General features: G+C 47.8%; 1 protein-coding gene across 1 annotated transcript in view; it reads right to left on the bottom strand.

The window, feature by feature from the left end:
- Nucleotides 1-803: 803 nt before the first annotated feature.
- The window catches only part of LOC101921836 (HLA class II histocompatibility antigen, DP beta 1 chain-like), a 40,323-nt gene continuing 28,065 nt past the window's right edge, over nucleotides 804-13,061 (bottom strand). The window contains 1 exon segment of the mRNA XM_055802866.1: nucleotides 804-889. Coding sequence (XP_055658841.1) covers nucleotides 804-889 — 86 coding nt within the window.

Genomic DNA, 13,061 nt, shown 5'->3' on the forward strand with positions numbered 1-13,061 from the left:
AAAAGTCAAGTGGAAGAAAGAAGTTCGTGTGCTGTTCTTCCGAGGAAAGGCAACAGGAGGTACTTTGGGACCGATGTGGGCTGGAGCACAGGGCTGGCACTGGCTCCTGAATTAGTGGTGGGATCACAGGGAGGCAGCCTGTGGAGGTCTGCTCCAAGTGAGGAACATCACATGCAGAGAGTAGATAGGAAACAGGCATGGGAGACAGCAGGGAAGCTGGGAGGCGGATTTTGGCTGCTTGCAATGGGGCTGCAATGCAGAGGAGGGGCTGGGCCTGGGCCAGGGCTCTCTGAAACCTTTGGTCCCCAAGGTAAATGTGGTTGACAAACTCCCCAACTAAACTGTGTGACATGGTTGAAGGTCTGTTGGGAAGTCACTGGGTTCTCCAATTCTTTTGGCACTGAACCGCAGCAGGAGGAAGCTGAGCTGCAAGAAGGTACCATGGGTCAGTGCAGTGCTCAGCCCCAGCAGGAGTCAGCGGTGGTATGCTCAGGGCTGTGGTGGCACTCTGCATGTGCACCCACCAGGCACAGGACCTTATGGAAGAGCATCTCTTGGGTTGAGATCAGCCAACAGGACTTTGCATGCAGAAGGTGCAGCAGCTCCACTGGATTGATCAACAGGATGAAGTTGGATGAAGTTCTCCAGGAGGAGGTGGTAGAGAAGAGCAGAGCACACGAGATGAGGTTTCAGTGCTGTTCACAAGGACTTGGCCACCTGAGCAAAGGCTGAATTTCTGTTCCTGTCCTGTCCCATGCTGTCACGTGTTTTCTCCAAACTACTCACCCATATACAAGTATCAGCTACTTCAGCTGCTGCACCACTGGATCCAGCTGTGCTGCGTGAATGTTTGTATGCCTTCCAAAATGGGGGGCTTGGCCAACCAGGACTGTGAAGAGACAGAAAGGGGTTCACCATTAGTTAAGCGCACAGGTCTGTCCTGGGTTGCTCGGGAACAGGACAATGGTGTAAGTGACTTTGGAGCGCTGTGCTGAGAGCCAGCACATACCTCTATACTGTTTCTTCTGTGCTATCCTCATAGCTGGTCATCCAGTGCTGCACAGAAACCCATGAAGTGGTACCTCTGGCTTAGGTGGATGTCAGCGCAGAACAAAACAAATACCCACACGCCTACTTATTTATTGTGTTACCTGAATTTCTGAACACACACACACCCACAAGCCATAATGCAAGGCACAGATTATCTCTAATCCACTGACAGCTACTGATCCATGAGGCTATCAACAAACCAGAAATGATACATATGTCTTAATGTGAAAATATTTGCCCATGATAGCATTGGCAGCAGGAAGACCCAGATAAATTTTGTGAATAACACAGTACTCTAAATAAGACATCAAGACTCTTTCTATACATCCTTAAACTGAATTACTGAGGAACAAGGTATTTTCTCCATATATTACTTGCTGCTATAATTCATGGATGAAGAAAAAAGAAGAAATTTGCTGTTTGAGAGCAATAACGGCCCAATCCTTTCCTCCGAGATGTCCCCAGATAGAGTCCTCCAGAGCATCAGGAGAGCTGTTTGGCTGCTAAGCAACAGGCAGACTCCCAGACAGCTGATGATTTTACCAGATAGATGAGTGCCAAAGGTAAAATATGGGCAAACGCAGTAGTAGATTTCTTCTCCCCCACTTTTTTTCCACCCCCAGCAAGTTCATTCATATTTGTCAGTCAGCAGGTGGTGTTTCAGATTTTCAGCCACGTCTCCGGGTGAAGGGAAACAGAAATCCAATGTATTCATTCCCGTGCCACTAACACCTAGACCAAAGGAGAGCTTCTTCACTTGCCGGGAATGAGACGTCTCTTTGCATGCCAAAGTCCAAAATTAGAGGGCAGCCTTGCCAGCTTGCTTGGAGCTGGCACACCTCAAGGAAGCATTTAAGTCTTTATGCAGGGTTAGATTTTCCTTCCTTTGCCAGCTGGTTTTTTCTTACACACAGACACAGCCTTGAGTGTGAAGGCAGGATGAACTACGGTGAGGGAGCAACAAAACAAATTGACTGTGCGTGTGCATTCACATGTGCTTCTGCGTGTCGCCTTTGCAGCCACCTCTCATGCCAAGGAAGAAGGCTTTAATCCAGGAGATAAAGCACAGTCATAATCCATACAAGTCCATAAGCATGAGTTGCACGGCCAATGTTTCTTGTAGCAACTTTAATCCGGGACTTTTCCTCTTCCTCCAGGAGAAATGCAGCTTTCTGGAGAGCACTACAAAATCAATATTCACCTAGAGCTGTATCACAGAAAACTCACATTCCATGAATACAAAATGTCCATGAGGAGTATAAAATATTCCTTGAGCATAAAATCAGGTACGGGGCTGAGCATCCAGAGCTTCCATCAGTACTTTTGGAAAAAAGAGGATCTTTCCAGACTCCTTTGGGAAGTGAAGGTGCAAGGTTAGGAGATAGCTGTTTCAGAGAAGAGCCAACTCTTTCAGAATTTGGTTCCAATAAATGGGTGATCTGGGGGCTTGAATTGAATCTGGTGGTTACGCTGTGGCCGTCTTTGCTATTGAAATACAAAACTTTTCAATGCCATTGCATGTCATTTTTCAGTGCGGTGCTATACCCGACACAAGCTTTGTCCATTGACTGTCATCTCTTGAGGAGAGGGAAATCCATCACGCATTTTTGGTCATGTGGCCTCCATTTGTATAAGGTGAACGTTCATTATCATGCATAAAAGATACATAAAAGACAGCATCTTATCAAGAAGTTGAAAGCAGTGTATCCTCATCTTGGTGCTCCTACGCTCAACAAGGTAGCAGAAAACTGTACGTTTACTATCCACCTGTAAAAAAGTTCTAGAGCACAATGCAGCCACCAAACACCTCCTGAACAAGGGCAGAAATCGCCCCCTAACCAGAGGGTTCATCATGTTCCCAGCTTTGCATCCTCTTCTTTTGTAAAAGAAAGAAAAAGTGCCAGCTCTTCAAAATGAAGGCATTGGGATAATGCTCCCATCTCAGACTGTGATAACTCACATAAAAAGCCTAAAGAAACAGTTAATGAAATTTTGGCATATCTGAAGTCGCAGCCAGTAGCAAGAACATTTAAATTTGGTAATTTAGAGAATCTGACATGAAGGCCATTAGGTCTTCTCTATTACTCAGTTTTCAGGTCCTAAACATCTCAAATCTGTATTGAGCTTCCTGCCTGGCAGCACAGGACTGGAAGAAGTGCCACTTGCTGGTGAAATTTCTGTTGGATTCTCTTTGTTCAAAGTTATTAGCATGAGTGAACAGCAATCCATGGGGCTGCTCAGACAGACTGTTGATACCTTTGCTTTCAGCAGCAATTTCTTCTGACTCTGAAAGAAACGCTATACTTGATCCCCTCTGCTCAAGACTCCTAGCTAGGAATAGCTCCTCTACAGTATGTGGGATATTTTCTTCCTATTAAGTCTCTGTTTCACCTACCTCAAAATATTACTGGGCTTTTCTACCTGGGATTTGTGAAACTTTTTCATAAACAGGCTCTTTGGATTCTTTCCTCCTGTTTCACCTAGCTCCTACACTCTGCATTTTTTATTTTCCTGGAGTTAAGTTTGGTGTAGTCCCTGATGAGCTTTTACAACTTTTCAGAAAGTGGAACTGAAGGCCTTGATACACCCAGGAACACCCTTGCAAGCTCACACCATCGCAGAGTCCATCCCCTAAAAATATGTGGAGTGCAGTCATATTTAAGTCTGTAAAAGCTTGCTGTCCTGAGCTGGAATTTTGCTTGAATGACGGACTTGGTGCGATTCAGTAAATGGTCCTTGACAACACCAAAGTCAGCCTGAAAAATGCCCCTCTGTTTCCGAATCTGGAAATTCCCATCCTTAACGAACCCACCACCACCTCGCCACGAGGTGTACACAGAGGACCAGACGGTGTTTAGCAGCTCCTGCTTAACCCCAGGGAAACAGAAAGACACCAGAGAAAGAGGGAAGTAAAGGAGCCAGACACCCACGCTCTTCATGTGGCATCTAAAAGCATTTCCCAGGGCAGATAAACCTCCCTGTCTGTAATGCTGCGGAAAAGAAAGCGACAGAGATGGTGTCGAGCTGCAAGGGGAACGGTGTGTAAATCAGGGGCAACGAGAGGTTTCGCTTTGCGAAGGAACAGCTACATCTCACCTAGAGAACTGTGTGTGTGATCCGTGACCTTGTCTCAGATACTCTGCAATTACCCTGGAGGGATAGAGCTTGGGAGAATGACACAAAGCACTCGGAAATTCCTGGGTATTGGTGTGAGGGAGAGTAAAGGAAATGGGAGTTTATTTTCACTGCAAGAGGCAGCTGGGAGAGTGATCTAATTGCCACCTTTGGAAATTATGAAAACGCTAGAAATTCCTCCTAGCAAACCGCTGCACGCTGGGAAAACACTGCAAGGATGAAGTGCGCGACGCGAACGGTGGTGTTGCTTTCACTGGAAGGATAACAAACATATGACCCATATTACCGAGGAGATCTAAGGACAGTGACAAAAAAAACCCCATAAAATAAGGGCATGAACAAGATCAAGAGGGAACAGGTGAGAAAACCCAAGCATGTTGGGACACTGGCAGTCCTCCCTTCTCCAGGGATGGGCCACACAGCCTTACACAAATGCTTTGCTCAGCCTTTCAAAGGCGTTTCAGAGCTTTCCTGTCAGCTTGAATTTTAAGTGTGATTTGCACCTGCTTCCCTCACTCACCCACGTGCACGGGAAGAAAAACTCTCCCCAGTGGATTTTGCATCTAGTGCCAGATGAAAAGAGTGGCTCTTTGCAGGCTGAAGCTGGAGCTGCCCAGAAGATCTGAAGACCAGGTTGGACCCTGCTGACTCCGACGTAGCATGGAAGATTTGGCTCGAGAGATGAAAGGGTAGCCAACGTTTTAGATGTTTGCTTCACAGAGGAGAGCACCATCCAACACAACATGCAGGATTACAGACAGCTCTCCAGGGAACCAAGCAATGAAGAAGAGCTTTTTCTGCATCAAGACACCTGTGAATTTGAAGATCAGAGGGCAGATGAAGAGAAAAGTAGCTGGTGGAGAAACATCTTCCCGGAAGCCTGGATCAATGGTGGTCTGCTATAGAGCTCCTGAAATCCTCTACTAGGCAACTTAACTCAAGTAGGATCCCCTGGGAGAAGAGCTGGGACCAGTATCATGGGATGCATGTGAAATGCATCACCCCAACGGCACCCGTGCCTGCTGTGCAGGACGGAGCGCCACGTTGCTGCCGGCTGGCTCGCCTCCAGAAGCCAGTTGGCCAATTCAGAGCCTGCTAACAGCCTGCTGACATGCAAATAAGAAACTAATGAGGCCTTAACCTCTCTATAACTGCAGGCCAGGGGCTGGCTCAGAGCATAGCTTGGAGCCTGGCCAGGTGATGTGGGAAATCGCCGCCCACATTTGGAGGAGGAGGAGGAGGGTCGCAGTGACCACGTTGGCACAGCGGGATGGCTCCGTTTGGCGGCTGTGAAGTCCTCATCGCCAGCTCCAGGCATCGGGGCAGCAGCGTCGCCCCTTTGAGCATCTCTTTACTGTGCCTGCATTAAAACTGCAAGCCCAGTAGTGGCATTTCGTATGTTTTGTCTGCATTTTTATCCAATTTTGTCGATTTACAGCATGGCAATGAAGTAGCAGCAATTTTTTGTTCCAAAAGAGATAAAGGAAACGGAGTTTCTATAGAAAGTCCAGCAAAGTCCCTCTTTTGCACAGAAAGCAAAGCAAAAGGCCCGACATTGCCCATGAAGCCGTGCTTGGCTCGTTCTGCTGAGTGCAAGGAAAGAGCCAGTGCGGTGTGACTGTAATCTGCTGTATCTTTACCATCAATCACATTTTAATGAGAGTAAATTGAAATTCCAGGCACACATTAATAATGAATGGATGAATTAACTCTGAGGGACCATCTGATGATGCTTTCACTGGGCTGTGATGTCTACAGGCTAGCATCACATTAGGTTACTTTCTGGACATGTATAGAGAAAACTTTGAACTGAAACATTTGTGCCGAGACCCAAATCTGCACAGGGACTTGCAGGACTGCATTTCAGTTGAAGTGGAATTTCGGAAGTCAAAAAATTCAGCAACTCACAAAAACCATACCTACTTGCCCAGGCATCTCACAGACACCAGAGTCATCGCCATAAATGTTCCCTCAATGCCTCAGTTTGTTCACCAGCAAGTCTCACCAGAGACATGTTGCCCCTTAGGTCATGCTGCTCAGATTATAGCTATTAGTATTTGCAATAACATCCTAAACCTGGGCTTTCTTTTGCCTAAAATCTCGAAATTATGGCCAAGGTGGGGAGTGAAGTCCCAAGCCAGCTGAAGAAATGATGCACTATCACTTTTGCAAGATAGACAGATCTCTATAGTGTTCACTTAAGTAGCAAGAGAGCTTCATATTCCAAGAAAGCAATGCAGGGGATCTAATGTCTCCTTTCTGTTGTGAATGATGCCAGGTCCCAGGCAGACATCAATAATTTGTTGTTAGGACAAGCATCAGAAATCCCCTAAAACCCCGTAAATACAACCCACCACTAACATGACTTAAAATCCCAGTTTAACAAATCTTGGCTTCTCACTCTGGAGATTCCCAGCTCGTTACCCACCATGGCAGCCAAAATAGTGGCTGCTATAGGTGATAAAATCAGTTTGGCTGGATCTGCAAGTATCACAGCATAGGATGTTTCCTCCATTTGGCTTGTCCACGTGAGGATTTTAGAAACATCATCCTTTGCAAAGCTCAGGGTGCATCTCCTGTTTGATTTAAGCACTGGGGTTTTCCGATGCCGAGTTATTAAAGAGGTCTGTTATGTGTCAAAAAAAGATTACTTAAAATCTTGAGACTGGTGGCTTTGGTGGACTTCGGTCACACTTTAGTTCTTTAAGGGCTGGTTGGCCAAGGCAACTAAAAACAATCTGCTCTGCCCAAGTGCTTTACTTGAACTCACAGCTCCCTTCTTCCCAAGCCTGTTGACCACATATTCTAGTAAACAGAGGGAGAAATTAATGTTACTGGGGGCTGTGGCAGGAGTCAGCTCTGATCTTTCTCACACCAGTGTTGTACCTCCTTGTGCCCACCAGCCCCCAGGCACCACTGTAGTGCAGCTCTCCCCCGACACGAGACCTCGCTCCATCACGATATGACTTCTTCACACTTCATTGCAGAGGAGGGGTTTATGGAGGCCTCTCTGCACTTTGCCACTGCTCCTCACCAAGGTGCTCCGTAGAGGTCCTTCCCCATGTACCCTCACCCTCCCCCCTCTCAGCAGAATGCTATGCAGGAGACATCCCCACCCTCCAGATGTATTTCTCATCCTACAAGCCTCCAAACCAACACATCCACCCCTTAGAGCAGCTCCAAAACCAGAGGCATGTAACACCCAATTTCTTATACCGCTGCTGACTCTCTTCAACACCCTCCAATTTTACAGGCAAAATGTGACTTATGCTGAATGGACCGATCACTGCTGGTTGAGACATGTCGGTCAGAAACAGCTCTCTCCTCTGACTCACAGCACAGCTGGAACAAGAAGAGAACAGACCCCTTCTCTGTTTTATTTTTGCTTTATCATAAGCTTTGTTTTTGGGTCCCTCCACCCCCATCCTAATATCCTCTATCCTTTCCTCCCCACTGGCTTTTTTTTTTTTTTTTTTTCCCCCAGCAGCCTGTCGACATGCCTCTTGAACTTATTTATAGTCTTATTTATAGCGCGGCTTCAGCCACCTCACTTGTTAACCTATTCCATATGTTTATTCCCCTTTGTGTGAAACAAGGCTGTGTGAGCTCTCCTTCATCCCTGGGGCCTTTTATTTTTCGATGGTGGCCCCAGCTGCCCTGCCCCTCATATGAGACCTGGGGTTTTTTTGCTCCAGTGAACAAAAGAGCAGCTCAGAAAGGGGCCAGGGTGATGAGAGAGACGTGCCAGCTCTGTGCCAGTCCTAACAAAGATGGATACCCAAGCAGGAAGCCGGCATGTTCTCCGCAAGCCACCTAGCAGGTTTTGCACCTAAGAGCATTCCAATGGGATGAAAGTAGACTATGTTCAACTGTATCCAGAGGGATACAGAGACTGGGAGGCAGCTCTCACTGGTGATTCCTTCTCGGAGTCCCCAGCACTGTTTGCAAACCCCACTCTTAACTTTTCCCACCCTTTGCTGGCTCATCCCTGGGGCTGCTGTGATCCAACCTCCTAATCCACTTTGAAGCCACCACTTATTCTTGTGTTCCAAGCTGACCAGTGCCCCCAGCACACTTGCTTCCACCCCAAATCTCAGGGATGAGCCTCCCAAAAGCAGCCAGGCTTGAGTGGCATTTCCTACAGCTGCAGCTCCAAGTGCATGCCTGACCCCCCAAGCCCATCCAAGGTGAAAGATAAACGATCTTCAGGTACCACCACCCAAATGACCGGCAGCAATTCATGCAACAAGTTGGGCCATTTTTTAAAGGAAGAAATGTTTTACAGTGAGGATGGTGAGGCACTGGCACAGGTTGCCCAGAGAGGTGGTAGATGCCCCATCCCTGGGAACACTCAAGGTCAGGTTGGACGGGGCTCTGAGCAACCTGGTCTGGTTGAAGATGTCCCTGCTCACTGCAGGGGGTTGTACTAGGTGACCTGTATAGGTCCCTTCAAACCCAAACCATTCTATGATTCTGTGATTTGCTCAGCTCCTCATTTCACTTAAGTCGTCAGCAGAGGTGGTTGCTAACCCTCCCACATTTCTTCCTCACGGTTGGGGGCTGGTGGCTGTGTGACAGGGTTAATAAGTGCACAGGGGCCCATTAAAAGGCCACCTTGAAGGCACATCTGCCCTTCCCACCTTGCCTGCAAGCCCAGCTGCAGCCAGCCAGAGCTCTGCTTTGCTGAGCAGCCCCCAATGTGCCATAAATGTGTGAAATACGGACTTTCCTGAGGGACCGCCAGTGACTGCAGCCAGCGGTGCAAGCCCAAGGTGCAACATCGGTGGCACAGCGGGTCCATGTTCAGCACCAGGGCAGCTTTAGAGACAAGCAAGCTAATACAGAGTTGGATGTCTCCTTACGGACTTCTGCTTTTTATGTTCAGTTCTCTGCTTGGTTACCAGCAACAACTTAACCTGGAAAACCCAGCCAGAGACTGCCAGCACCTGTTTTCATCTTTAGCAGCTTTTTCCAGTCCTCTGCATGGGGCGCTTTGGTTTCCCTCCTCCTGATTTGCAAGGAATAAATATGTTGGTTGGACTTTTCCTGACACCTCCTTGGCATTTGCATTCCTCGTGCCCTAAAGCCACCCTGTTGTAACCCCCAGCATCTCCTCCCCAAACTGCTCCAGCAGCTGCTCTCTCTTTTTTTTTTTACCCTGCCAGCTTTTGTTCCCCTCAATGCACAGCTGTGAAGCACCCTGTGCTTTTCCAGCCTCATAGCATCCCTTCCCCATCGATTGCAGAGGCCTTCAGAGCGGGCTGTGAGCAATCCCCTGTTTGTCTTCTCTCATTTTCCAAAGCGAAAGGTTTTCAATAGTGAACTGCATAACCCTGGTGTTTCTTACACAAAATGAACCAACAAACAACAGGTTCCCCTGCTCCTCCCCCCCGGGCCCCCAGCAAATAAATGATAAAAATCATTTTTGCCCACCAGAAAGCATCAAAACCAGGTACATGTTCCCTCTGCTTGCTTCCTCGCCCCTTTTTTCAGGTCGGGTTTAGACAGGAAAAAACCTCAGGCTGACAGTGATATCTCTAAGGCAATTCAAGAGTCTCCCCTGGGAAGCAGCAGGAGTCTCATTATTTTATATTCTCCCAGACAGAATACTAAATTTGGGGAAAAGCCTGCCCTGGCCTTAGCAATAAGAAAGGAAACTTCCCAAATTGCTCTCCAGAGCCCTCGGATTCCTGTTTCATTACCTTGGCGTGAGCAGTCCCACGCGTCTTTTTTAATCCCTGTTGATCAACAGGGGCAAGGCTCGGCACGTCTCTGGCCAAAAGGCTCGTTCAGTATTATGAGCAAGCCTTAATACGAACACGGGGAAGGGAAAGTACATACTCTGCAAATTCACTTCACCTTTTTGTTGTAAAACATGCTGGATTGTAATGATTTCTATTTACCAGGAACCTCAGATTAGCTTTAAAGCGTTTAGCAGTAATTTATTTTCCTTTTTATTTTTATTTTTCCCTCCCCCTCACTGTGAAACAACAGAAAAAAACAACCCTGCAGGCTTTAAGTCAGAAAGTAGACAAGATTGCAAGGTCTCATTTTTCTGGAAAACCGCTGTGCCGGCAAGGCTAGAAAGAGATCGTTCAGATATGGCGGGGGGGGGGGGCGGGGATCAGATCCAAATATATCTGCAGATAAATATTTTACGCTCTTTCCGAATAGCTGGGTGGGATCAGCGGAGCACCCGAGAGCCCTGCGCTGTGCGAGGCTGCCACCTCCTGGAGTGGGCAGCCCCGATGCCAGGGCATCCAGCAGAGAGTGGGTTGGATTTGATATTTTAACCCCAGAAGCAATCACCTGGCAGGGAAGGCAAACTGATGCCTCCATCCCCAGCTTTTACGGAGAGCAGAGAGGTTTTCCAAGAAGTGGGTTTGGAATTTAAACGTGCAGATGAGGAGCAAAGAGGGCGGACGTGCCTGTTAGCACTTGCAGAAGCAATGCGGGGAACCAGGATATGCTGCATTTCATCAGGAAAGCTACACGCTTCCCCATTTATTGCAGCTGTTGCTCTTTTATTGTGATGGTGTTTCCCCCGTTACGGCTCCACCAGCCTGTTTTCGGTGGCATCTGCTATGTCCATTCCACCAGAGTCTCCTGATGGCACCGCAGATGTGGGTATTGAGAGTACAGCGGATCTTGCTGGGTGAACAGTGGTCTATGGGAGGGAAGAGGTGAGAGGTGATGCCCCATCACCTGCCGTGGCTACTTAGCTTGTGCTGTCCTCGGGGTGCCCTGACTCTCTCCGTGGGTCAGAACATCAGAGGATTCTGCCTGCAGCCATTGCTCACAGGGATGGGACCAATCTGGGGCCTCTTGCCATGGTCTTCTGCAACGGGCAAGCTTTGGGTCTGGGGATGGTGGTGTGACCCTTGGCAGAGGGTAGCCTGGATGCTGATCTGTTTTAGGAGTGTAAAGGCATCGGTTCAGTGCAGGAGCAGGGTCCCCCTGCTCTGCACATGGACAAATATTAAAGGGTGAAGTCCTTTCCTTGACTTTGGGAGTGAACGATACCCAAGTTCAAGACCAGAAGTGGACCATTTGGTCAACCATGCCCCCCCTTCCGTATGTCACAGCTGCATTGCCTTCGCACACACTGTAGATGAAGGTGCTGAAAGCCTATGTTAGGTCAAAAGCACCGAGAAACCTTGCTGCAAAGGGCAGAAAAGCTCATAGGCTCCAAATGTCCTAATAAAGTGGGGAAATGCCTGAGCTGCTCACCCGTAGGCTGTTGGCTGCTGCCAGACTCTCTTGCACAGGTACAACCTGAATGGGATGGCAACCTGGAGCAGTAGCACGAAACATCCCCATATCCTGCTAATAAGTTTCTGCCTCCTTCCAAGGAGTTTTACTTACCAGGAGCAGAACCCCATAATCACTCCGAAACTGCTAGCAGCTTTTCGGGTTTCAGAGAGAAGAATTAAAAACAAATTAGAGGTAATGAGCTCTTAAATTGCTTCTGAATCCACTGTGTGGCTGAGAGTTTTGGTGGATTTGGATAATCAAATCAAGCAGGGCCCAGGGCATGCAGAAGGGTGATACAGAGTTTAAGAATATTTTCAAGCTTCCTATTGAATATTAAATGCGATGCAACTGCCCTTTCTCAATGAAAATGGTAGTAAGAAACTCACTCAAAGCCAAAGCCAAGAACCAGACTCAGCCTGAAGAAATGCTGTTTTCCCCCCACACAAACTGTGCCAGCGAAGCATTAATTGACTTCTGTTGTTAGTTACTTCTTCTATTCTTCTAGCATGGTTATATATAGTTATTCTTCTATTATTAGTTACTCCAGACCTAATCTGCAGAAATAGAGACACAGCAATGGGAACTAAGGGGCTCCTCAGTTCTCCCCATCCTTTTCTGCACAGTAGTGCTGCACTGGCTGTCAAGGCTTACAAGAATGAGTTACAGGACTTGGGACAGATTTTCAGAGGGGGAAAATGTGCTACACGCTCTCGTACCATGGATGGGGTACCCAGGGACAGGGCTGTGTTTGGCCGTTCAGGTGCACATCAGCGTGGACACCCTGCACCAAAACCTCACAAGTTCAGTTCTGAATGTCAAAGGACAAGGTGGCGGGGCACGTCTTGCTGTTAGCAGATGGCTAAAGCTTATCTGTATAAATTCATTTATTAATCAAAACTAACAGTTTATGTGTTTTGGAAGGTGAAAACAGCAGAAATCAGTATTTAGAGGCAGGACAGGCTGAACCCTAAGCCACTTAGCACAAACTTGTTTGCAATGTGCTACTAATCCCCTCCTATCCTGTCTTCATTAACCTCGTGTACACTGTACCTGTGCAACTGATAACACAGCAGTGTTTGGAAAGCAGATTTCAGATAGCCCCCCTTCCCCACCAAGGGAGCCCATCCAACGACATTTTAAGGCATGTTTTGTATCTCATTGGAAGTTTTTTTGCCCTAAACTTTTAGGGAAATAAAGCAAGCTACCCCCCTGGGAAATGCAGCCTTTGCCAGTGTCTCCAGCGGTCACCTCTGCATGGTGGCTCTCGGCCAAGCCCTGTCCCCATACACAGTGGTCACCTCATCAGTTTTCCCAGGTTATCCCTGATGGCAGCTCTGGCTGGACACTTCCAGGAGTGGATTTACCCTCTCCGAAAACCATCTCACAAGCAGAGGAGCCAGGACAGGTCTGGGAGCAGGGAATGGAATCCTCTGTGGCTCTTCAGGCTTCCTACAGAGGCACCCCAAGCCTGCCAGGGTTTAAAAGGCAGTTGGACAATGCCCTTACTAACATGCCTTAACTTTGGTCGGTCCTGAACTGGTCAGGCAGTTGGACCATTGTAGGTCCTTTTCAATCAAAATATTGCATTCCATTCTGTGTCACCCTGCAGCATCCAAGGATGC

The sequence above is a fragment of the Falco peregrinus genome, chromosome 4 (assembly GCF_023634155.1).
Source record: "Falco peregrinus isolate bFalPer1 chromosome 4, bFalPer1.pri, whole genome shotgun sequence".
Taxonomy (NCBI): Eukaryota; Metazoa; Chordata; class Aves; order Falconiformes; family Falconidae; genus Falco; species Falco peregrinus.